The sequence below is a fragment of the Neomonachus schauinslandi genome, chromosome 10 (assembly GCF_002201575.2).
Source record: "Neomonachus schauinslandi chromosome 10, ASM220157v2, whole genome shotgun sequence".
In the NCBI taxonomy this organism is placed as follows: Eukaryota; Metazoa; Chordata; class Mammalia; order Carnivora; family Phocidae; genus Neomonachus; species Neomonachus schauinslandi.
The window spans coordinates 127,713,464-127,737,067 of NC_058412.1; the positions used below are offsets into that span (position 1 = coordinate 127,713,464).

The 23,604-nt window shown below is 51.1% G+C and overlaps 1 protein-coding gene across 1 annotated transcript; it reads right to left on the reverse strand.

Annotated features, from left to right (window-relative positions):
* Positions 1–17,330: 17,330 nt before the first annotated feature.
* Positions 17,331–23,241, reverse strand: KCNG1 (potassium voltage-gated channel modifier subfamily G member 1). Its single transcript, XM_021685911.1, has 2 exons — positions 22,459–23,241; positions 17,331–18,101 (listed from the first exon to the last, which is right to left on the reverse strand). The coding sequence occupies exons 1-2, from the start codon at positions 23,239–23,241 to the stop codon at positions 17,331–17,333; spliced, it is 1,554 nt and encodes a 517-aa protein (XP_021541586.1).
* Positions 23,242–23,604: the final 363 nt, after the last annotated feature.

A 23,604-nucleotide genomic window follows, 5' to 3' on the forward strand; every position in this document is an offset into this window, starting at 1 on the left:
AGAAAGATTTTTCTATTATAAGAAACCTTATAGGCTTCAGAGAAGCAAGAGATACTCTGGCTGGAGGTCGGGCAGGGACTGGTCTGCCTGCTGTTCGTGGGGACTCTGAGCCAAAGGACAGCACATGTCCCTCTAAAGGGGATGGCTGTGACTCAGCTGCACCTGAGTGTCAGTTTGGCTAGAGTACAGGTCTGGTGCTTCCAGAGGTTCCAATTTTGTGGAGAAGCCAGAAATCTAGATTGTTATGTAAAAGCTCCAGGTTTTAAAATGTTAGTGACTCACAATACCCTGTGCAGTCCCAGTTCAAGGCTTCCACAGGCTGAATGCAGTCTCCATGCTACAAGTTTTCCACCTCTGGAAAGAGTTGCTATTGGTCCCTTGACTGGGGGAAGAAGGCAGCCCTACCTCACGTTCCTGTTTTATCCACTCTACGAAGTGGCCATTCTGAGAAAGCCGAAGAGCTCAAGCCACTGCCTGGGGTTGCTCAGTTTCATGAGAGACAAGGAGAGTTGACCATACTGCCTCCTTCAGAAGCGAGGGACCAGGACAGCTGGAAATCACCCACTCAAAATTAGCCTGCCTCACTGCAGCACTATTCACAATCGCTGGAGGGTGGCAATAGCCCAGATGTCCATCAGCTGGTGAGCAGATAAACAAAATGAGGTCTAGCCACACGATGGAATGTTACTCAGCCCTAAAAAGAAATGACATTCTGACACGTGTAGCAACATGGATGTGCCTCGGAAACATGATGTCAAGTGAAAGAAGCCAGACGCAAAAGGCCACATATGGTGTGATTCCATTTCTATGAAATGTCCTGGGTTGGCAAATCCATAGAGACAGAAAAACAGAGTAGTGGTTGCCAGGGGCTGGGGGTGATGCTTCATGGGGATGGGGTTTCTGTTTGGGGTGATGAAAATGTTCTGGAACAGATGGCAGTAATGATGGCTGCTCAACATTGTGAATGTACTAAATGTCACCAGTGGTAAATCTTACATGATGTGTATTTTACCACAAAAAAAAAAAAAAAAAAAAAGAGAGAGAGCGAAGCCCCTGGGGGTGGGGGAAATCAGTCTGTGGATCCTCTTCCCCTCTTGGATTGAGATAGCCTTTGTGCCTCTCAAGGTTTACTGGGCCCGCCAGTCACCTGCAGATTTCCTAAAATACAGTTTCTGATGCAATTTGTCTCAGCGAGGCTCCGAGAATCTGCATTTTTACAGGCTCCCAGGCGAGGCTGATGCTGCAGGTCCTGGGACCACACTTTGAGCACTGTGGGTACATTAAGAAGGAGCAAAATAGTCACAGACTTCTTAAGAAACGCGGCCAAGCCCTACACCTCGTAAGTGGCCAAGCCAACACTTTAGACTCACTCAAGCCAACTAAACCTCAGGGGAGGTGGGGCAGCCACTAATTGATGCTAAGGGGTTAGCTAATAGTTAAGTGTTACTTTGTGTTGGGCCAAGGGTTCAGAGCTAGAATTCTGAGGGGTGCTTGAGCTTGCGTGGGAAAAAAAAAATCTTTATTTCACTAACCTCTAACTGAAATTAGCATTTTCTTCCACCATGTACATAGCAACGAACCTCTGTAGTATCAGCAGGGCCTTTGGCCCATGATGGAGTTCAGGACACGTGAAGGAATTCAAGACATGCCACCTCCAAACGCGCGGCTTTGACATATTGATTATTTTGAGCTGAAGGCACTGGAAAAACAGCCGGTGCAAAAAAGGGCACTCTGACCTCCCTCCCTGCTTCTTTTTGAAAGCAGAGGATAAACTCCCACGTGAAAGATGTCTCCTCCCTGCACCAGGAGGAACGCAACATTCTTATCGCCAGAGACAGGGAGCCTTGGCTGAGAAAAATCTGCACAAACTTTGTTAAAATAACTCATCTCCCTTTAGCCTTCCCATGTATTTTAGTCACTTTTCCATAATTGTTACTCTTTGTTCAACCTCATGTAGCACTGGGGCCTTGCCACTTCTTTGGGTCTTCACTTCTTATGAGGGCTCTGGCATCACATAAAACTTTCATTAAATCTTTTTTAAAAAAGATTTATTTATTTATTTGAGAGAGAGAATGCGAGTGGGGGTGAGGGGCAGAGGGAGAGAGAGGATCTCAAGCAGACTCCCCACTGAGCATGGAGCTCGACACGGGCCTCAATCTCACAAGCCTGAGATCATGATCTGAGCTGAAACCAAGAGTCAGACACTCAATCAACTGAGCCCCCCAGGTGCCCCTTAAATAAATTTTTGTGTTTTCTCTCTTGTTAATCTATCTTTTGTTACACAACCCAGCTGAGAACCTAGAGGGGTAGAAGAAAAAAAGATTTTTCCCCCTCCTGCTTGGATCACGGATAAAATCCCAGATATTTTCATAATTCTTTACACTTGCTGCAGGTATCTTGAAATACTGTTTATGTTCCACATTACCTCCAAATTACGCTTAATTCGAAACACAGCTATATCTTGTTAATGGGTGAATAAAGAAGCTCATTTATTGAACCACCTATTTGTTTGAAAATATATTTTGATAACTGTATTTCAGTATGATGGGTTTCTATTGCAATCCTATGCATTTTATTTTCTGAATTGAAAACCATTGTTCTGAGCAGGTGTCCTTGGCACAAAATGGTTAAGTGCCCGTGTTTTAAGTGCTGCGCTTTACATGCCCTGCCTTATTTAACTTTCAAAACAGCTTTTTATTTAGTTAGTGTGTTAGTTTTTTAAGTAAGCTCCATGCATAACATGGTGCTTGAACTCATGACCCTGAGATTAAAAGCCAGATGCCCCCTGAAGAGCTTGCATTTATTTATTGTTTATTTATTTACTTTTTTCAAAACAGCTTTTTGAAGCTGGTGCTGTTGTTAAGCACTTCCTTTTTGCACAGGAAGAAACTGAAGATCAGAATATTAACTTGGCCAAGAGCATCTATGTAGAAAGTTAGAGCCTAGATTTGAATGACTCAGAGCCTCTGCTCCCAACCGTTATGCTCCATACCTAGAAATGGTAACAGAAGTGTTGGTGCTAACGGCTGAGCCTACTTAGAAAGATTCTCCTTAAAGTTCCTGCGGCCTTTTAAGTTCAATGGAACACCGTCGGTTCCCCCATTACTGCCGCCAAAGATGGAGCCCAGGCAGGGGAGGAATTCTGCAGTCCCTGCCTTTTCCCAGCCACCCCTGGGCCGCTGCATCTGATTGGTGGATCCTCTGTCACGTGCCTGTGCCCTGCTGCAAGGGAGACTGGGAAAGTGAGTCCAAGGTAGGAGGCTGGCATCGCACCATGAAGGTGGGGGTTCCTCAAAATTGGAAGAAAGTTCAGAAGACAAAACAAAAACAAAACCAAAACAAACTCAAGTTTACTACAAACCCTAATATAAATCTGGCTGCTCAGTGGGTGCCAGCTTCTGGCAGCTCACAGGCAGGAGGCTGTGGTTGGCAGGTAATAGTAATTACAGCAATACTACTAAGCGATATTGTAAGCATTTTACGGGCAGTAACTTAGTTTATCTCCACAACAACTCTGTGAGATAGTTACTATCATTAGCATACCCATTTTACAGATGAGGAAACTAAGTCTGAGAAGGGGGGAAGCGGCTCTCTCTCAACCACTTTCAATGCCATTCATTTATCGCCTGTGCCTTGTTTGGGCTGCCATGATGACAGCGTTTGAGTGGTTGTGTCCTCCACAACCCTGCCACCCTCCATCATCTGATACTCCTCCCGATTTCCAATGCAAGTTGTTGGTCTGGGCTCTGTAGTTTTACGTTTGAGTTTCCAACTCCTGCCCAGTTCCCTGAGACCTTTGGGGTAGGAATGGGGGTCAGGTGTGCCTTGCAGATTTATTTTAGTGGTCCCTGACCAGAATCTCCAGTATCAATAATTTTTTAAGAAGCCCCCAGAAGATTCTCATGTGAGCATGGCTGAGAACCTCTGGATAGCTTCAGAAGGAATCTCAGCCCAGCTCAGTGTGATGAGTCCTGATTACACACTGTCTACTTGCTGGACTGGCAGGCCCAAGGTCCATGCAGCAGTGAGGGAGGGGAGAGACAGGTTGCTCCCAGGGGGTTGAGGAGGGGAGGAGCAAGTGAGGAGAAGGCAGGCTGGAAGAGCACCCCAGACTTTTTAAAAATATTATTATTATTATTTTTTAAGATTTTATTTATTATTTATTTATTCATTCATTCATTCATTTATTTTTTTTAAGATTTTATTTATTTATTTAACAGAGACAGACACAGTGAGAGAGGGAACACAAGCAGGGGGAGCGGGAGAGGGAGAAGCAGGCTTCCCGCAGAGCAGGGAGCCCGACGCGGGGCTCGATCCCAGGACCCTGGGATCATGACTTGAGCCGAAGGCAGACGCTTAACGACTGAGCCACCCAGGCGCCCCTTTATTATTTATTTGAGAGAGAGAATGAGATAGAGAGAACATGAGAGGGGCGGGGGTCAGGAGAAGCAGACTCCCTGCTCAGCAGGGAGCCTGATGCGGGGCTCGATCCTGGGACTCCAGGATCATGACCTGAGCCGAAGGCAGTCGCTTAATCAACTGAGCCACCCAGGTGCCCCTTTTTTTAAAAAACATTATTTATTTATTTGAGAGAGAGAGAGAGCAAGAGAGAGCACAAGCGGGGGAGAAGCGGAGGGAGAGGGAAAAGCAGACTCCCCGCTGAGCAGTGAGCCTGATGTGGGGCTCGATCCCAGGACCCTGGGATCATGACCTGAGCCAAAGGCAGATGCTTAACCGACTGAGCCACCCAGGCGCCCAAGAGCATCCCAGATAAAGAGAACTCTGCGAAGCGGCAGCGAGAGGACCTGAAAGGTTTGGATATGAACTCTTATGCCATCGATGGCAGCTTGCCTGGAGCTGAGCCTCCTCTCCTCTGCACGCCCATGGCCTGGTTGCAGACCCCTACATGCCTGGAGCTTCCAAGAGGGGAAGGAGAAGTGGAGAAGGAAGAGGATGGGCAGGGGAGCTGGAACCTGGCCATGGACGACTCAGGATGGTCCGAGGCCTCTTAGACTTTAGCTTGAGGGCTGAGATGTTTACTTTTTTTTTTTTCAAGCTGAGTTTGTTTTTTTTTTTAAGCATATGGGCCTCAGAAGCTGGTAAAGGTGGTTGGAGTAGCAGCGGGGGTGACCAACTGTTCCGGTTTGCACAGGATACGGAACATCTGATTGGTGGATCCTCTGTCACGAACCAGGATAGCCCCAGGTAAACCGGGACAGTTGGTCATCCCAGCAGAAGCCGAGTGTCCTTGCCCCTTCATCATCCCTCCAGGTCCCGCCAGTGTGGGTGCAGACCAGTGTCTCTCGAACCTCACCATGTACATCAATCATCTGGACTCTCGCTGAAATGCAGACAGATTCCACATCTAGGGCAGGGCCTGGGAATCTGCATTTCTAACAGGCTTCCAGGGGCATGGGTGCCATTGGTCCTTGCACTGCTGTTTGAGTAGCAAGGGCCTAGAGCATATTTAGACTCATTGCAAACCAGCTACTTTTGACCACAACTAGGGGAGAGAGAGGGTCTTTGCTCCTTCAAAAAGCACAGTCGCGTTTCCACTGGATTGTCCAGGCCCCAGATTTGCTTTGCAGATCAGCTGCTGAATATATTTCGGTTTGAAATCCACGCACACCACTCACAGACAACACCCATCACAGGCACCGTTGACTTGGTTTTCTTTCTAACTGGGTGCAGTGGGGTTGCATCTGGCATCCTCCTCTCCTCCTTTCTCCTCCTTGTAGCTCACTTACTTTTCACCCCACAGTAGCCTGCGTCCGTGTGCAAATGAAAACAATCCCAGGGAAGATGAGAACACTTGCTGAGCCGCCTGTTGGAGAGAGATTGAAATAAAGATTTTCCCCCCTCTCCCTCTCTTAAGCAGTAGAGGCAGGTTTGTTGACATTATTGGAGGGGACAACAATGACATTTGAGTTCTAGGAATGTTGTTTTGAAGAGCAGGAGTCTCGGCCCCCCACATCCCATAGCCCCTGTTTCCTTTCACTACTGCTTACATAGGATGGCTCTAGGCCAGTTCAGCATGGTGGAACTGGGTGGGCTGTGACCTTGGCAAGTTTCTTATCTTACCTGTAATGTGGGGATAGCGGCTGGGCCTACTGAGCTGGGCATCCCCTGTTTGTTCCCCAGACCCATTCTCTGCCCCCAGGGGAGAGAGACTGCCTCACTCGGGCATCCTGTCCTCTGGATGCTTAGGGAGGCACCAGTAGAAGATGGGTGTTGGGGAGATTTCTTACCTGTTTCCTCCCTGCTCTGGCCTGAGCTGTGTGTTTCTGTCTGACCACAGCTCCTGCCGGGCAGATCCCTCTATAGCTGCAGGCCTGAGGATGTGTTCCAATTGCCAGTGTTTTTTCCTCTCACACTTCACTACTACCTGTTCTGTGATACTTAATAGGGTTCCTTAAGCATCTCTTCTTTGCAGTAAGTGCAATGTTAAGTTCCATCCATAGAGAGCGCTAGAGGGACACAGCTGGCTCCGTTTGTTTTCTTCCTTTGCCCACTTTCAGCCCAGGAGGTGGAGCATGTTCCCAGGCCTGGCCAATCAGAGCACCGACTCCCGGTGGCCTCCCTGATGGACTCAGGGGTGGGCACAGGGTCTAAGCTACTCCACAGTCTGAGCGAATCTCAGAACTTCTGGCAGGAGCTACCCAAGAGGTGCCTTGCTCCTTCTCGCTGGACTTGAATTTGAGGAGATGAGAGGCAGGGCAGCTTCAGCCATGTTGTCACCATGTGGGGAGAGTCTTGAGCTGCCAGGTGGAACAGGAGAGTGAAGCCGACCAGGTGGAGACTGTAAGCTGGAGAGAAACTGACTCCTCCTGACATTGAGCTGCACCTGAGCCTGGCAGGACCTTGGACTTTTCAGTTATGTGAACCTATGAATGTCCTTTCTCCACACTTCTTCCTCCACCAACACATCCCCCCCCCCCACCCCCCACTTAAGCCAGTTTGAGTTGGGTTTTCTGCTATTTAGAAATATAATAATCCTCCCTGATATAATATCCATTTAATTTTTACAAAATGGCTTTAGGAAAAAGTTATGATTAACTATCTCCTCCTTGCCAAGCACTTGATTGCATTATGTCATGGGATCCTTTCCCCATCCCCACACAGCCTTGGAGGAAGCTGTTATTATTCTCCCCTTCCAGATGAAGGAAACAATGCTCTGGGGCACCTGGGTGGCTCAGTTGGTTAAGCGTCTGACTTCCACTCAGGTCATGGTCTTGGGGTCCTGGAATCAAGCCCTGTGGCAGGCTCCACGCTCAGCAGGGAGTCTGCTTCTCCCTCTGTCCCTCCCCCCTGCTTGTGCATGCACACACCCTCACTCTCTCAAATAAATAAATACAATCTTAAAAGAACGAAAACAATGCTCAGAGAAGTAGGTAACTAGCTCAAGGCTACCCAGCTAGTCAGCGGCAGAAGCAGGATAAGCCCTTAATGCTACCTCCCAGCAGAGGGAAGCCAGTTGTCCACCTTCTCAAGCGGCCAGAGCCTCGCATCACAACAGAGGGAGGACTCACTGGCCACAGGGGAAGGCAGGGGCGAAATCTGGATCCGTGAGTAATTGTACAACAATGCAGTTCCCCCACATTCATTACCTAACTGCTAATGAAAAGATCTCCAAATCGTGGTGCTGCCAAATCTGTTGGAACGAAGTGCGAACATGCATTTGTAATTAGCAGCCGCCGCCGTGCAGGCAAATGAGAAATGTGTGAAAATCCCTTGAAATGTTATAAAAAAAGCAGGCTAACGCATACCCTTGTTATCTTGTGTATGCTATTAATTTACCAGACTCTCTTCATTGTTGCTAGTTGAGATCTGGGGAGTAATGAACAATAACAGGAATAGCTACTATTTATCGAACACTTACCATGGGCTGGATTCTGTTCTTGGTGCTTTATATTCTTTGTTGCATTCAATCTTCTTGTCACTCCAGTATGGTGGGTATTATTATTTATTTTTTACAGAGGATGAATGAGAGGTTTAGCAACTTACCCAGGGATACACAGCAAGGTTGTAGCTTGTCAGGGAATTGAACTTCTTAGCTCCAAAGCCCAAGATCTTTCTTTCTGTTCTGGGACTTGCAACACCTTTTGTTACTCCAAGTTGTCCCACTCATATATTAGTATGTGCCTATTTGGGGTGGTTTAATTAAGAAAATTGTGTGGATTGACTCTTCTGAAGGCAAGTGGGCCTGAGTGTGGCTACAGTGCTAAATTCAGCTTTAAAGATTTATTTATTTTTATTTTAGAGAGAGAAAGAGGGAGCATGGGGGAAGGGGCAGAGGGAGAGGGAGAGAGAGAATCCTCAAGCAGACTCTCTGCTGAGCATGGAGCCCGATGCGGGGCTTGATCCCAGGACCCCGAGACCATGACCTGAGCCAAAATCAAGAGTCAGACGCTCAACTGACTGAGCCACCCAGGCACCCCCCTAAGGTCAGCTTTAAGACACTCTCTTGTTAAGGCTGTCTTGATAGATGCTAAAGTTCACAGGACCCTTCCCGGACTTCTAATTCAGACTCAGGTATCTATCAGGCACTGAAAATGACAGAAACCCAATCTATTGAATCATATTAATTAAAAGTCCAAGGGAGAGGATGGCTTCAGGTACTGCTGGTTCTAGAGATGTAACACTGACTAGAACCTCGTTTCATTCTCTCCCTCCCTTGGATCTCTTTCCTCTGTGTTGGCTCCATTCTCCGGCTCCCATCTCTATACCACTCAGGTTTATATTCAGTGAGCAAGAGAGATCTTTGTGGATAGGAGCTGTAAGAATCCTAACATCCATTTGGAGCATGGAGTCCAGGAAGGTGACAGCTCTAAGGTATCCTCAAAGACCCAGATTCCCATCTTCCTGTTCTACCACCCTCAGCATTTGGCTTGTATCTTTATGGCCACCTCATGGTCCAAGAGGGCTGTTAGAGATCCGGCAATCACATGTATGTTCCAGGGACAGGAAGAACAGAAGTACCATCTCCTTCCTTTTAAGGAACCTTCTCAAAATCCCCCACAAGACTATCTTACTGGCCAGAACTTTTCCATTTGGCCACATCTAGCTGCAAGGGAGGCTAGGAAACATAATCTCTGTTCTCGGTGGTAGCGTGTCTGGATTAAACTGGTAGACATTAGGAAGGAAGGGGAGTGTGGCTGTTGGATGGGCCACCAGAGTTTCTGTCCCATTGGCCATTGCCAGATGCTGGTGGGGAGAGGAATTACAGGGGTCCACTTATGTTGGCAGATAGTGTGCTGGGGTCTTATAGTTCGTCCTCAGTGAAATGGATATTTTAGAAAGAGCTCTGGAATAGTGGCCATAAGTTCTTGATCGCTAATTCCAGCTCTGCCAGTAACTGGCTGTGTGATCACACACACATCATTTTGCTTCTCGTGTCTTCAGACTGTAAAATGGGGATAATAATCACATCAGCTGGATAGGTTTCTGGATGCAAGCTGAGAATGCCTGACAAGCAGTAGGGTGACCAAATTATCTGGGTTTCCTGGGAGCTTTCCTGGGTTCAGGACTGAACACGGCATCCCAGGAACCACCCCAGGCCTGGGCAAACCAGGATGGTTACCCAAGTGGCAGTAACTTAAATCATAAAGACCTTTATTGCTTGGAGGTAGGCGTTCCTGGGTGGGTCCAGCAGCTTAATCATGTCTGCGAGGTCCCGCACAGGTTCTTTGCGTTTCTCAGCCCTACCTCCTTCACAGGTTGGATTTCCTCCCTCTAGCTCACCACCCACTGTCTGAGCTCGGGGTCCCCAGAAGCAGAAGTGGGGGACCGAGATGAGGATTGAGGTCCCTGTGATTTATCAGGCATGCTCTCAAAAGAAACCAGCAAGGGAGGAGGGAGGCAGGACTGGGTGGGGAAGAGGAGAAACGAGGATGTGGTTTCAGCTGTAGTTGGGTTTCAGATTGACAACACGGGTAGCTGGGATGCTCGCACCCCATCACAGGACACATTCCGCCTCTAGGCAAAGGGCTGAGGACTTGCATGCTCGAGTCAGTGGGTCACCGGCTGGGTGAGCTGCCTCGGTGCGGTGGGGGGGGGGGTGTGAACTCACAGGCCTCTCTGCATGTTGTGATTCCCTAGAGAGGGGGCTGCCCTGAGGCACAACAACACACAGAAGCTGGGGCCAGGCACCCATAGAGTCTTCGATCCATGTCCCCGCTCAACAGCATCCAGGACAGAAGAGAGGAAAAAGAAAAGTACTTACTCTCGTCAGATGGAAAACATCCGCAGCAACCTCAGGCGGACTTCTGGGGTCTCATTGGCCAGAACTGGTCATGTGACCACCCAGGCTGACCTCCTCTGGGATCTCATTGGTCAGGACTGGTCATGTGCCCACCCCCAAGACTCATTGGCCAACAGTGGTGGGATGACCATGGTTGGCATAAACCCTGGGACTGAACAAAAGCTCAACCTCCTGATGGGGAAGTGGGGGAATGGCTTTCACGTGTCTGCCCCCCAACCCTGGGGGTGTGAAGTCTGAGCACTGATCACAGACACAAGTGGTTGTCGCTTCCCCTCTAGATCTTTCCGAGGCCCTGCAGGCAAATATGTTAGACCCCCTTAACGGAGAGGAATACCCTCCTAACCGTCCCAGACTCTGCCTTGCAATTTCTGGGCAAAGGCGGGCTCTTGCTTTATGTATGCAGAGGAGGTTGGAGGGCCCACTCCAAGTCTTTGCTTATAGATCATCAGTCTCAGCGTTTGGGGGTGTGCTTTCGGCTGGGCCTCCGGATTTATTCTCCTTTGAAAGCAAAACATAGCCCAGCAGCCCCTGATGGGATAAGATTGAAGAGCAGAGGGCAAGAGAATAAAGGTACTGCTTCTTTTCTGCAGGCTCCCCTCTCTTCCCCACAACTGTCCCCAGATACCTTGATTGACTGTCACAGCTGAGTGATTTTTATGCCAATTGCAAAAGATCTCTGAGCTTCTAAGGTGAGGAGGCAGTTCCTATTTAATCAACTTTATGGGAAACAGTTTCTGTCCATTTAGCAGCAATTCTCTCCACCTATTTAATGAGCACTTGTCATTTAGAGAATGATTCTAATTACTTTTTCTTGGGTTCCATGTATATATAATAATAAGCCAAGGGCGCCTGGGTGGCTCAGTCAGTTAAGCATCTGCCTTTGGCTCAGGTCATGATCTCAGGGTCCTAGGATGGGTCCTGTGTTGGGATCCGTGCTAAGCAGGGAGTCTGCTCGTCCCTCTCCCTCTGGTCCCCACCCCCCCTGCCCCGCTTGTGCTCTCTCTCTCTCTCAAATAAATAAAATATTGAAAAAAAAATAAACCTAATAACCAGTAACTGAGACCTAGGATCTAGTCCTATTACATTCCTCCCTCCCCCTTATTTCTTAAAGAAAGGCCAGTTGATGGCTTTAAATTTACTTCAAGAAATTCATTTATTTGGGTTTTATAGGTCCTTTGAATAAGTTCAAATTCATTCCAGAAAAGGAAATGAAAAAAATCTTTCAGGCTCTGTTCTACGGTTGCAAACAAAGTCCCACAGTATCTTTTCATATATTTAATTCAAAATTCAAGGATGTTGGTGGAGGACTAAATTCACACAGTAGACATTGTTTCTAAACAGAAACCATTGGGTGACCTGGGTGAGGGGTGGGTCAGGTGTTCTGCCTGCCATAATTGTGGTGTCAATACATCGGAATAGATTTTAATGAGATTCAGTCACCATGTATATGAACAGATATGCCCGATATGTGTATATATTTTGTAGGACTCTGCATAGAAGTGAGGGGGATTTACAGATTCATTGATTCAGCAAATATTTATTGAGCACCTACCATGTACCAGCTGCTGTCCTAGACCAAGGATACTCCTGTGAAGGTCCCTGCTCTCATGTAGCTAAACATCTAGTGGAGAGAAAAAGACCATGAACAAATAAATATATAATGTGTTAGGTGATAAAAAGGGTTTTAGAGAAGGATGAAGCAGGGTAAGGGGGCTGGGTGCTTTAGAATATGGATTTTATTATACAGGTATGGTGAGGCCAAAAGATCAGGAGGAACTGCCGTTGAAAAGCAGGTTTGTTATACTCACAGTTCCCAAGAAGAGGGGGCACACCACAAAATGGGGGGCGGGGGGCACATGGGAAAGCACCAGAGCTGGTCAGAGACAGAGAGGGTGGTGGGCAGATCTGTGGCAAGAGTCTTTATTGTGATCTCTGAGGGAAGGAAGAGATAAAGCCAGGCAAGCAGGCTTAGGATTGGCTAGTTGAATGATTCCAGCAGCCTCTGGGGTGTGAGGGCTGTTCCTGGTTATGTGGCACCTGGCCCCGGGGTGATTAGGACAGGGGGAGAGTGCCCTAGTGTGTGAGAGCCTGAAAAAAAGGGGCAGTTGGGTGTAGGCTCTGGATTGGTTTATATGTGAAAAGCACATTTGTGGGTGCATTGTTTATCATCTCTAGGAACTGGTGAATCTTGCGGGGGCAGTCCATCTAATGTCTGCAAGTCCTCAGGTATCAAAGCATCAGCATACAGAAAATAAAAGACAAGGTTAATACACTGGGGGCGTTCTGGGAATGTGGTCTTTCCACAGGGCTGGGGGAAGAGGTCAGATAAGGTCTCTCTGTTTAAGTGATATCTGAGCAGAGAACTGAATGAAGAGAGGGATCGAGCAGATATATCCTAGGAAAGAGTCTTCCAGGTGGAGGGAATAGCAAGTGCAAAGGCCCAGAGGTGGGACTGTATTTGGTTTGTTCAGTGACTTAAGAGGTTGGTATAGCTTACAGGAGAGACGAGGCAAGCCCGTCAGGGAGGTAGGGCTGAGAGTGTGTGGGATGAGATGTCACCGCATTGTGGGAGGTGAGGTGCTTGGAGCAGAGGATGAGAATTATCTGACTTGGGTTCTGGTGCTGTGCAGAGAGGGCGTGGGGAGGGGAGGCAGGAGACCAGGAAGACCAGGGGGGAGGCTCTGGCAACAATCCAGGTGGAAGAGGCTAGGGGCTGCACCACTGGAGGACCCAAGTAGACAGATTCCTGCTATAAGCTGACAGGCCTGGATGGGCAGAGGTTTGAGACAGAGTGGGAGAGACAGAACTTGTGTTAGAAGGAACACTTCATTTGTTTCTGAAGGAAAACATACGTGAAGCCATTTTAGCAGATGGAAATCTGAGTGAAAACCATGCTGTCTTTGACTGATGTCTTTCTCCACGCTCCAACAGCCCCGTGCCTGCATGCCCGTCATTCCATACGTCTGGAAATATCTTACTCACATGTCTTTTTCTCCATCAGATTATCAGCACCTCTGGGGAAGGGGCTGAGTCCAGTTCTGTTTTGGTTGTTTTGTCCCCAGCTGCTGTGATAAGGCCTGTTTCAGAAGAAGTTCTCTGGAAATGTTTGTTCAGAGTGTCTACTTTGCAGATCTGAGTTTTCTCCCTGGGAGGAAGGATTGTGCCCAGCAGGGACGAGTTTCCATGCCCACGTGCTCCCTTGACAACTAGAAAATGTCTCCATCTTCCTCACCTCTTGGCCTTTGCACGGGCTGTCCCCTCTGCTTGGATTGCTGTCCACCCCCCTCCTCCAGGTCCCCGTTTAAAGGCCGCCTCCTCAGAGAGACCTTCCCTAACCCTCTTTTTTCCCCCCAGCTTAATTATTTAATTTCTACACCCAACCTGGGACTCGAACTCACAACCCCGAGATCAAGAGTCGCACGCTCCTCCGACTGAGCCAGCCAGGCGGCTCCCTTCCCTGACCCTCTTAAATGGCTGCTCTCCACCTCTCCCTGGTCCCAGTCACCCCTTGCCAGGTCACTCTGTGCTTACCAACATCAGAAGTTATTGTCTTCAGTTCACATGGCCCACTGTGTGGGCTCTGGTTCTTCGGTGGGAGGTGGTCTTGGTGCCTGCCCTCAGCCCCCTCAGTGGGATGGGTGCTCATGCCCCAGCAGCTCTGGGTGCCTGTTGCCAAAGGCTTCCACCTGCACTTCTCGGGCGATTGGCCCTTGGCCAGTTGGAGTTGTCTTGCAGGATACGCCAGGGGGCGGGGCAGGATCAGAACCAGGGAGGGGCAAGTGGGGCCAAATCACTTAAGTGCAAAGGCAGATCCTTGTCTGTACTTAAAATTCTGATATTTTGCTCATTGTGGATTTGGGGCATTAATTTTGATTTTTTCTTTTTTAAAGATTTTATTTTTTTTTTAAGTGATCTCTACACCCAACGTGGGGCTCAAACCCACAACTCCGAGATCAAGAGTCGCACGCTCCCCCGACTGAGCCAGCCAGGAGCCCCTAATTTTGATTTTTAAAAAAAATACTGCATTAAAATATGATTTATCTTGATTACAGAGTCTTTTTTTGGCTTCCCTTTACATTCTGTGTTCAAGGCAAGAAGTCCTGAACCTGCTCAGGGTGGGGCCTGAGAATCCGTATTGTTAAATCTGCCTTCCCAAACCCCCGCTGCGAGGCTTACAGGAGCTGTGAGCTAAATCGGAGATGGAGGATAACCACGTGACCTAAAAAAATAAATCTGGAAAGGCTTGCTTTGCTGTTTCTCCATGAGCAGTGAATTTTGCACACCGCCTGCCCAGCTGTATGGGGTCAGTTGCCTGCACCAGGGTCAAAAGGGAAGCCCCATTATGGCAGGGGCAAGGAATTTGCCCCCACACTTGAATGAGAAGGGTTGTTTTTCACTGTGATTTATAGCTGGGCTTTCTGCCTCAGATTCCACATTGCCAGAAAAAAAGCAGAAATCCATAATCATAAAGTTGGTCACTTTTGCCCTAGAAGCAGCTAGTTAGGAGTTCCAGGGCCTCCTAATTCTTAATTAGGGCCAAAGACCCTACGCCGCCCTCTGGGTGTGCAGGTCAGTGTCTAGAGCTCCTCAGTCCCTCAGGGGAGGTCTGGAGAGGTGCCTAAGTCTGGGTCTCTATCTTGGACACCCGGCGCCGATCAGAACCTGTGCGAGAGAGAAGATGCAGAAGTCTCAACCCTTCCGTGACCCCAGCTCCTCCTCTCTGTACAACCCTAGACTCTGTCCTCCGTGTGTGGGGGGCACAGCTCCCCCTTACCAGTGCTGTCCCATTTGGGGCTCCCTCCTCCACCCCAAATGGTATTTGCTTTCCACTCCATTGAGTTTTAAAGGGCTCCATTGTATACGGCTCTGTGTCACGTATCTGTCTGTTTAGGCTTTTCAATTGTCGCATGTCTCACAGCCACTTTGGGGGGGGGGAGGAAGGTCATTCCCTAAATCTAAGGTATTATTACCATGACGGCAGCGCCCGATTGCTATGACACCCACCAGGCTGGGGAAGGTAGAGCTAATCAGTCGGAAAACTTACTTTTCAGGCGTGAGTCATGGGCAGCAGGTGTCAGGGGAAACTTTAACAAGGCCCTCGTGACTCAAATGGTATTTCCACTCTGCGTCACTGTGTGTACATCGTGCTGAGGTCCCCATGCCTCCCCACCCAAGCCAGAGAGAGGACGAGGACGTGCTCCAAGGCCTTTCTACTTCCTGGCTGTCATTCCCGTTTCCCTTCCCATTCATTCCCTCCCCAGCCGTTTCGGGAGCACCTACTAGGTGCCAGGCCCTGGGCTAGGTGCTGGGAGCCAGCGGTGAGCTGCGTTGCCCAGTAGGGACTCAGAGCACGGGAGCAGCGCCGAGCTCCTTGTGCAGGAGACAGACCGTAACCGAGTGGCAGGGAATACATGGGGCAACTTGGAAGGTCGACAGGTGGATGAAGAAGATCAAGTAGGATAGGAGGGAGTAAGGTGGAGGTGCTAGTGTGCATTCTTCAGAGAGGTGGTCAGGGGAGTGAGGGAAGGGGCAGCCATGGAGGGTTCTTCGGGAAGGGCATTCCAGGTAGAGGGATCCGCAGATGTGAAAGCCCGAGGTGGGAAGGGGCTGGGTGTGTCGGCAGAGCCAGAGGGCCCTGTGGCCGGGGGGAGTGTGCAAAGCAGACAGAAGCTGGGGATGAAGCTGGAGAGGACAGGGCCCGGGTCACTCAGGGCACTGGGGTTTTATTCTCAATATAATGGACGGCCCCTGGTGGACTCAGGCGAGGCGGTCAGATTTGTGTCAGTGTGCTTCCTGCTGCTGGCCCAAGGGCGGGATCACGGCCAAGGCAGCAGTGGGTATGGGATGAAGAAAGCCATGTTGCTGTACCCGTGAGGGTGAAACCAGGCTGTGGCTATATCATGGGGGTAAAGCCCCCTCCCTGTCCTAGCACTTGAGGGGCTCTGATGCCCTTGGGCTGAGTAAATCTGTTGGCTGGTGGGGGGGTGGGTGGGTCCCTCTCTAATGTGCATCAGGAGCAGATCCCAGCCGGGTGGGTGCTCTGGAGGCTTCTGGAGGGCACGCGGAGGCCTTAGGGGGCCCCAGGCAGTGCCTCTCAGACTGCTCCGGGGGGACCATGACCCACCTTCTCAAAGCATCAGTCCCACTCTACATTTAGATTTACGTTCAGGGAAGTGATTTAAAGCATTTTTTTTTTTTAAATAATGTTAAAATGAATGTGGAGTGGAGAAGAAAATCCACAGTATTTTTAAAAAGATAAAACGACGCGATTTCACCTTTGTCGTCGGCAATGCTGACGGGCCCCTTGGTGTCCACTTAACCATTGCGGGGCCTTGGGGGAAAAGTTTGAGAAGCCTAAGGTGCAAGAGAAGAGAACAGAGGATGGAAGAGAAGGAAAAAGGGAGGAAGAGAGGTCAGGAGGTGAGAGGAAGCAAAGAAAAACAGAAAGGGAACGCAGTATTTACTGACAATTTCCCCAGAGGTATCTGTTCTCTCCCTGTTCTCTAACCCCGCTGGGCGCGACCAGGTCTGAACGACCGAAGGAAACAGGCTGGTGTCCTCTCGGTACCCACACCGGCTGGCTTTGCTGGCAAACAGCTTCCCCTCTTCAGAGCCCCATGGAAGGCATTTTCTCTCTTTTTCATCGGTTTTCTTTAATTGCACATGATCCACACTAAACACAGACATGTTCCTGCTGTCATTTGTCTTTTTTCCCTCCCGGCAGACCCATAAAGCAAGTCTTTGCTGGGCATGTTATTTACATGGTGGGAAGAACAAAGCCATCTCCTTACTGAGGGAAACAGACATGGGGGCGGGGGTGGGGCTGTTGTGTGCTGGGCTCTGGACCAGCTTCTGCTTCTCTCGTGGAGGCGGAGGGGTAGGGACCCCTCTGTCCACGTTGCAGACGTCCTTCTTGGGGTGTGGTCCCAGTGGGTCTTGTGCCAGGACCGCGCTCAGAGCAGCAGGTGCCTTTGAGGGCATCTCGTAGTGACGGCAATAGCTTCAAGCCGCAGAGGGCGGGCAGAGCTGGGGGTGTCCTGGCGGTGGCGACGGGGTATGTCCTCTGGGCTCAGTTGTTGTCTCTGGTGTCCGAGGACGCACTTCCAAACAAGAGGTCGCTATCGTGGGACATGGTGCTCAGCTGCGACTTGGTCTTGATGAGGAACTGGGCCCTCCGGAACATCACCCTCTCCTGCTCCTGCTTGAGCTCCAGGTAGGAGCGGGAGAAGGTGTGGAAGATGGAGGTCACGGGGAAGGCCATGAGGAGGATGCCGCTGAGGATGCTGCTGAGCGCCACCACCTGGCCCGGCGTGCTCCTGGGTACCATGTCGCCATAGCCCACAGTTGTCATGGTGATGACAGCCCACCAGTAGCACGCAGGGATGCTGGTGAACTCGGGGCTGTCGGCCATCTCGTTCTCGATGACGTAGAGGAGGGGGGCAAACAGGGCGATGGCCACGCAGAGGAAGAGCAGTAAGAGCCCGAACTCGCGGGTGCAGCGGCGGGCCGTGAGCCCCAGCGTCTGCAGCCCCAGTGAGTGGCGGGCCAGCCGCATGACGTACAGGATGCGCAGCGCCCGCAGGACCCGCAGCACCAGCCCCACCTTGTCCAGGTAGCTGTTGCCCGCGCCCGACTTGCGGCGGCCCGCGGCGGCGCCGTCCACCAGCAGGGTGATGTAGTAAGGCAGGATGGCCACCAGGTCGATGAGCGTCAGCGGGCTCCGCAGGAAGGCGAACTTGCTGGGCGCCTGGATCAGCCGCAGGAGGAACTCGAGGGAGAACCAGCCCACGCACACCGACTCCACGATGAAGACATTGTGGCACATCTGCGAGCACTGGCCCTGGGAGGGAGGGGGGAGGTCAGGGGAGAGGTCAGCCGCGCCACCCACCGGGCCGTGTGTTTGCCCCGGCCCCGCCCTAGTTAGGCGCCCGTCCCCGGCGGGGGGGGCCGGGGGGGGGGGGCTGGCCACGCCCAGGGCTTGAGGCACCTGCAACGACCGCTCGACCACTGGACCCCTCTTCTTCTCTCTCTCCAGCCCAGACCTGCTGCCCCTGGATTGCAGACCCCACAAGGCCTGCCTCCTTGATGTCACTCCTCGGGTGTCCGATGGATGTTTCAAATTTATCATGTCCCAAACCGGGCTGCTAGTTTTTTAAAAAAATTCTTTTTATGGAGATATAACCGACATAAAATACTGTGTCAGTTTCAGGTGTACATGTTGATTTGATACATCTATATATTGCAGTAAGATGACCACCGTAGCCTTAAGCTAACACCTTTATCATGTCACGTAATTCTCTTTTCTTTTTTGGGGTGGAAACAATTAAGATTTAGCCTCTTCAGTCTCTTGGTTTCTCCTGCACACCCGCGCACCAGTGCTTTCCCTTCTTAGCAATCCCACCTTTCCAGTTGCTCAGGATGGGAGACTCGGCCTCGTTCTGACACCTCTCATATAGTCCTCAGGAAATCCCGTTGGTTCTTCCTTTAAAATGATTCCAGAATCAAACCACTTCTCCTATGTCTGCTGCCCTCACCTTGGTCCAGCCACCATCCTCTCTTGCCTGGACAGTTGCAGGCACCTCTTTCCCGGGATCCCTGGTCCCTACGGTTTATTCTGCGCACATAGCCAGAGGGATGCTGAGAACGTGAATTGGATCCTGTGCGTTCTCTGCTCAGCACCCTCCATGGCTCAGGGAGATAGCTCAAGTCCTCCGGGGGCACACATGGCCTGGCTACCGCCTCTCCCACTTCCTAGCCCCCTGCCTGCCTTGTTTGTGTGCTCCAGCCTACCCCCCATGCTCCCCCCACCCCCCAAGCCAGGCCTTGACTTTCTGCTCCCCCTGCAGGAGTCCTCTTCCCCCGGATACCCACATGGCTCTACCCTCCCTTCCTCCAGGTCTTTGCTTCAGTATCACTTTCCCAGGGAGGCCTTTCGTGACCCCCTCAATAAAAAGTCACCCCCCCGTCTTCCACTCCGATTCCCCTTTTCCTGCTCTATTTATTCAGAGGGCTCATCATCTGTTAAAATGCTTTATAAGTTACTTATGTATCATGTTTATTATCTGTTTCCACCCTCCACCTCCCCTGCCCCTTTGCCCCAGAAGTTTATAGCCCCCCCACCCCACACCAGCTCGTGTGTTGTTCACTGTTAGGACCCCAGTGCCTGGAACAGACCAGCACGTGACAAGTGACTAATTCACATTTGTCACCAGGATGGATGGAAGCGTGTGGGACTGGCATTTAGATGGGGGTGCCAACCCAAGGCCAGGTGGGCGAAGGGAGCCTGAGGGAGCTGGGCCAGGTGGGGTGGAGGCCGGCCAGAGAGCACAGCTGTCCTGCTAAGTACCTCCTGATCGCTGCTCCAGGGGAATTCAGGCTGGAGCTTTGCGTGAAACCTCCTGGGTTTTAAATTTTGTGATAATTCAATACAAATAAACACTCTGTGGGCCACTCAAACTTATCTGTGTGCTGCATTTGGCATGCACGCTGCCAGCTTGTCTCTCTGGTCTGCCATGGAACTGGACAGGAGACTGTCCCCAGTGGCTTTGGACCTCGGTCTCAAAGGGGCCTGTGACAGAGTGGAAAGGCACACATGGTTTTAGCCTGGGGCATCTGCCATTCCTGGGCACAGCTGGGTTCTGGGAGTCCTGCCCTCTCTCTCTAGGAATAAGTTAGAGGCTGCAGAAATGAACTAGTACTCGGTGGGCCATGAGGTCTCAGCCCTCTGGGATGGGAAGCCTCCTTCTCTAGGAAGCCTTCCAGGAGTGGGCCCCCTCCAAGTATCCCCAGCACAGTTGATGGGCCTCTCATAAGAGCCCCCTTGGCTTCTGTGTCACACTTATGGTCACAGGGGTGTCACTGTCCCTTCTCCACAGGACCTGAAGTCCTTGTAGCTGGAAAACTCGTTCTGGTCACCCTGCATGGCAGGTGATGCCTGAACATAGTAGGCACTCGAATGTGTGCTCAAGAAGCAAGTGAAACAGTGAACCTCACTGGTCTCCAAAATGAAGTCAAAGGGGGCGCCTGGGTGGCTCAGTCGTTAAGCGCCTGCCTTCGGCTCAGGTCATGATCCCAGGGTCCTGGGATCGAGCCCCGCATCGGGCTCCCTGCTCTGCGGGAAGCCTGCTTCTCCCTCTCCCACTCCCCCTGCTTGTGTTCCCTCTCTCGCTGTGTCTCTCTCTGTCAAATAAATAAATAAAATCTTTAAAAAAAAAATGAAGTCAAAGAACAGCATTATCACTGAATCAAGAAAAAGTCCAAGTATTATTTAAAAAAAAAAAAAAAAAGCAAGTGTCAGAAGGTGAATAAAACTGTAGCTTTATTAGTATTTTCCTGATAAAGCCAGGATTGCATATGTTGGAGCCAAGAAAAAATTTATACCATGTACAGGTACTTCCAGACAGGTCTCAAATGATGAGCATCTGCTCGCTCTTTCTTTGGCAGGTGCATGTAATCCTTATAGTTAGCACCGCCTGCACGCTCCAGCGCCAGGCATTATTCCAAACACTTCCCGTGGACTCACTCACTGAATCCTCACAACACTGTGAGCTGACCCTCTGCATAGCAACCCTACTGAGGCACAGGGAGGGTAAGTAACTTGCCCACAGGTGCACAGCCAGGGTGGACGTAATGGGATTCAAATTCAGGCCATTGGGCTCTAGCCCCGCCCTCCTCATCACTCCCCCTTCTTATCAAAAATTAATTTCACTGGTTGAGTGTTATTTTTTTAAAACTCACTTTAAAAATTAAATGTATAAAAAAGTGCCAGAAACCCGCCCCACCATGTGTTATAAATGCAATAGCCATTGTTGCCTCCTCCGTTATATATGTATGCGGAAAAACCCTCCCCTGGTGAGTAGTTCCAATGTTCCGTCAGAGAGTTCATGTGAAGCGCTCAGCACATGCAGGGAACATGGCCAGTGCTCATTAAATGCTGGCTGGCATGATATTTATGCTGAGTTCATACAGCCGTACCTATTTCCCCATCGCCTATATAATTGGTACTTGTTGGAATGTTTTGGTCTGTCTTACAACTTGCTTCTAGAACTGCCGCCAACCCCCCCTCACCCTGCCCCATGCCCTGCCTCCCCACCCCCATGTGGGGAAAGGGTCCCAACTTAAAGGCCCAAAGGTCTCATATATTAGGAAGCTGAACTGGGGAGCACACACTTTCCATAGACTCAGCTCCCACCCAGAGCTGCTGTGTGGACTGCAGGCCAGGGGGCCAGACCATATACATTTTGAGAAGCTGAGAGTTTGAATTTTTAAATGCAAGACACTTTACTTTTAAATGTTGGCAAGCAAGTACAATTTTTAGGGAGCACAGTGTGGGTCAATCACACACTTCCGAAGGGGTATATGAAGTCCCAGGCTGCCTTGTGGGGTTCGTACTTCTTTGTTCGAGAGCACAGAACCGGGATTCAGTCAGACCTGGGTCTGGGCAAGCTGCTCTGCCTCACTGTTCTCATCTGTCAGCTGGGCAAGAGAACGCCTCCCGTACGGGGTTGCTGGAAGGTTTGCTGAGAACATGAGGTGTAGGCAGAACTATGGCCCAGCCCCTGGCTGCTAGTAACTGCTGGCCGAGAATCCAGGACACACCTTGGTCAGGCCACAGAGTAAACACTTGACACACATTCTCTTGCTTAACACAGAGACCCTCACTGTTTAGAGCCCACGTGGGTACACGCACAACTATCAATAAAAAATTATATGCTGGACCCAGAAAATGGTTCTGGGATATCTTTAAACAAGGGAATTAGGAAGCTTGAGATAGGGCTCATGTGGGTGAAGTAAATGTTGATGATATATTATTATGTGTTTAGCTCAGGGGCAGGCTCATCATAAATCACATCATTCATGGACTCGCTCATCTGTTCCCTCCACGGAGTGGCAGAGTGCCTTGTCCATGCTCCACACTGTTCTAGACCCTGGGGGCACGGCACAGAGCAGGCTAGGCACGGAGCTGGTGTTGGAACGTGGAGGTGGACAACACACATGTTAAGCAGAATGTCAGAAGGGACTGGAGATGCTGCTCAGCCAGCGCAGTCAGGGAAGGCCTCCTGGTGGAGGTGACCGCGCCGGCGTGAAGGAGGTGGACTTCTGGAGAGAGGGGTCCTGCATACTGCTTTGTCCCCTGAACTCAGAGGACCCCCCCCTCCCCTCAACGAGCCTCCCCCGCACGCAGCTGTGGCTCTTACCTGCTCCTCCTCCTCCCGCAGGCTGGGCAGGGTGCTGATGGACAGGTTGACGGCCGTGACGGTGACGAAGAGCACCGAGAGGCAGGCGAACACCTTGCCCGGCAGCCCCGAGTGCGGCCTCTCCACCATGTCGCGCAGTCTCCGCATGCAGCGGCCCAGGCGGCCCTCGCCCTCGGCCGGGCCCTCGCTGCCGGGGTCCTCGCTGGACGGCGGCTCGTCGTCGTCGCGCTCCACCACGTCGGCGAACTCCTCGATCTTCTGCAGGTAGCGGCGCTTGCAGCAGCCGTCCAGGCGGTCCTCGGCGATGCCCCAGTAGAGCAGCTCCTCCTGGAAGGACAGGGCGCACATCTCGCGCAACAGGCGCAGCTTGCCCGCCCGCAGGAAGGTCAGGATGGTGCCGAAGGCCCCCGGGTGGCGGTCGAAGAAGAACTCGTTGCAGGTCACGTCGTAGTCGTCACACACGTTGAGGATGTCGTCGAAGTTGGTGCAGGCCTTGAGCTGGCCCAGGCGCGTCAGCGGGAACTCCTCGAGTGTGGTCCAGGGCAGCGAGTACTTGATGCCGCCCACGTTGATGATGATTTGCCGCCGCCGGTCCTCGGGCTGGCCGGCCTGGCGGGGCGCGTCCTGGGCCCGGGGTCGGGGTCGCAGCCGCTGCGCCCGGCGGTAGAACACGCCCTTGAGGGACTGGCCCTGCGGGAAGAAGGCCGGGTGGAAGGAGGCGTCCGAGGCGCAGCTCAGGGCGCTGTAGTCGTAATCGGAGTTGTCTCCCGGTAGGAGGGTCATTTTGGGCTTTCACATCCCCCTTGCGCCTGGGGTGGAGAAGGGAGGAAAGACCCTGAGCGAGGCCCGAGTCTGGGCTGCCCGTGCCGCTTCTGCAGGTGTTCGCTGTTGGGGACTGAACCGTGTGCCCGCCCCCCCGCCCCTTCCCGGATTCACAGGGGGAAAGCCTGACCACTGTGGGCCACTATTAGGAGGCAGGGCCTTGGTGGTGGTGGTGGGGGGGGGGGTGGTGATTAGGTTTAGCTGAGGTCGTGAGGGGCTGGATCAGTGCCCTTATGGGAAGAGGAAGAGCCACCAGAGCTCCCTCTCTCTCCACCACGTGGGGACACAGTCAGAAGACAGCCACCTACAAGCCAGGAAGAAAGT

Excerpts from the sequence above, each read along its gene's own strand:
- KCNG1 (XM_021685911.1), bottom strand. The coding sequence starts at position 23,241 with ATGACCCTCCTACCGGGAGACAACTCCGATTACGACTACAGCGCCCTG. Across the intron at positions 18,102-22,458 it reads TGCGGGAGGAGGAGGAGCAG|GGCCAGTGCTCGCAGATGTG; the intron begins GTAAGAGCCACA and ends CCTCCCTCCCAG.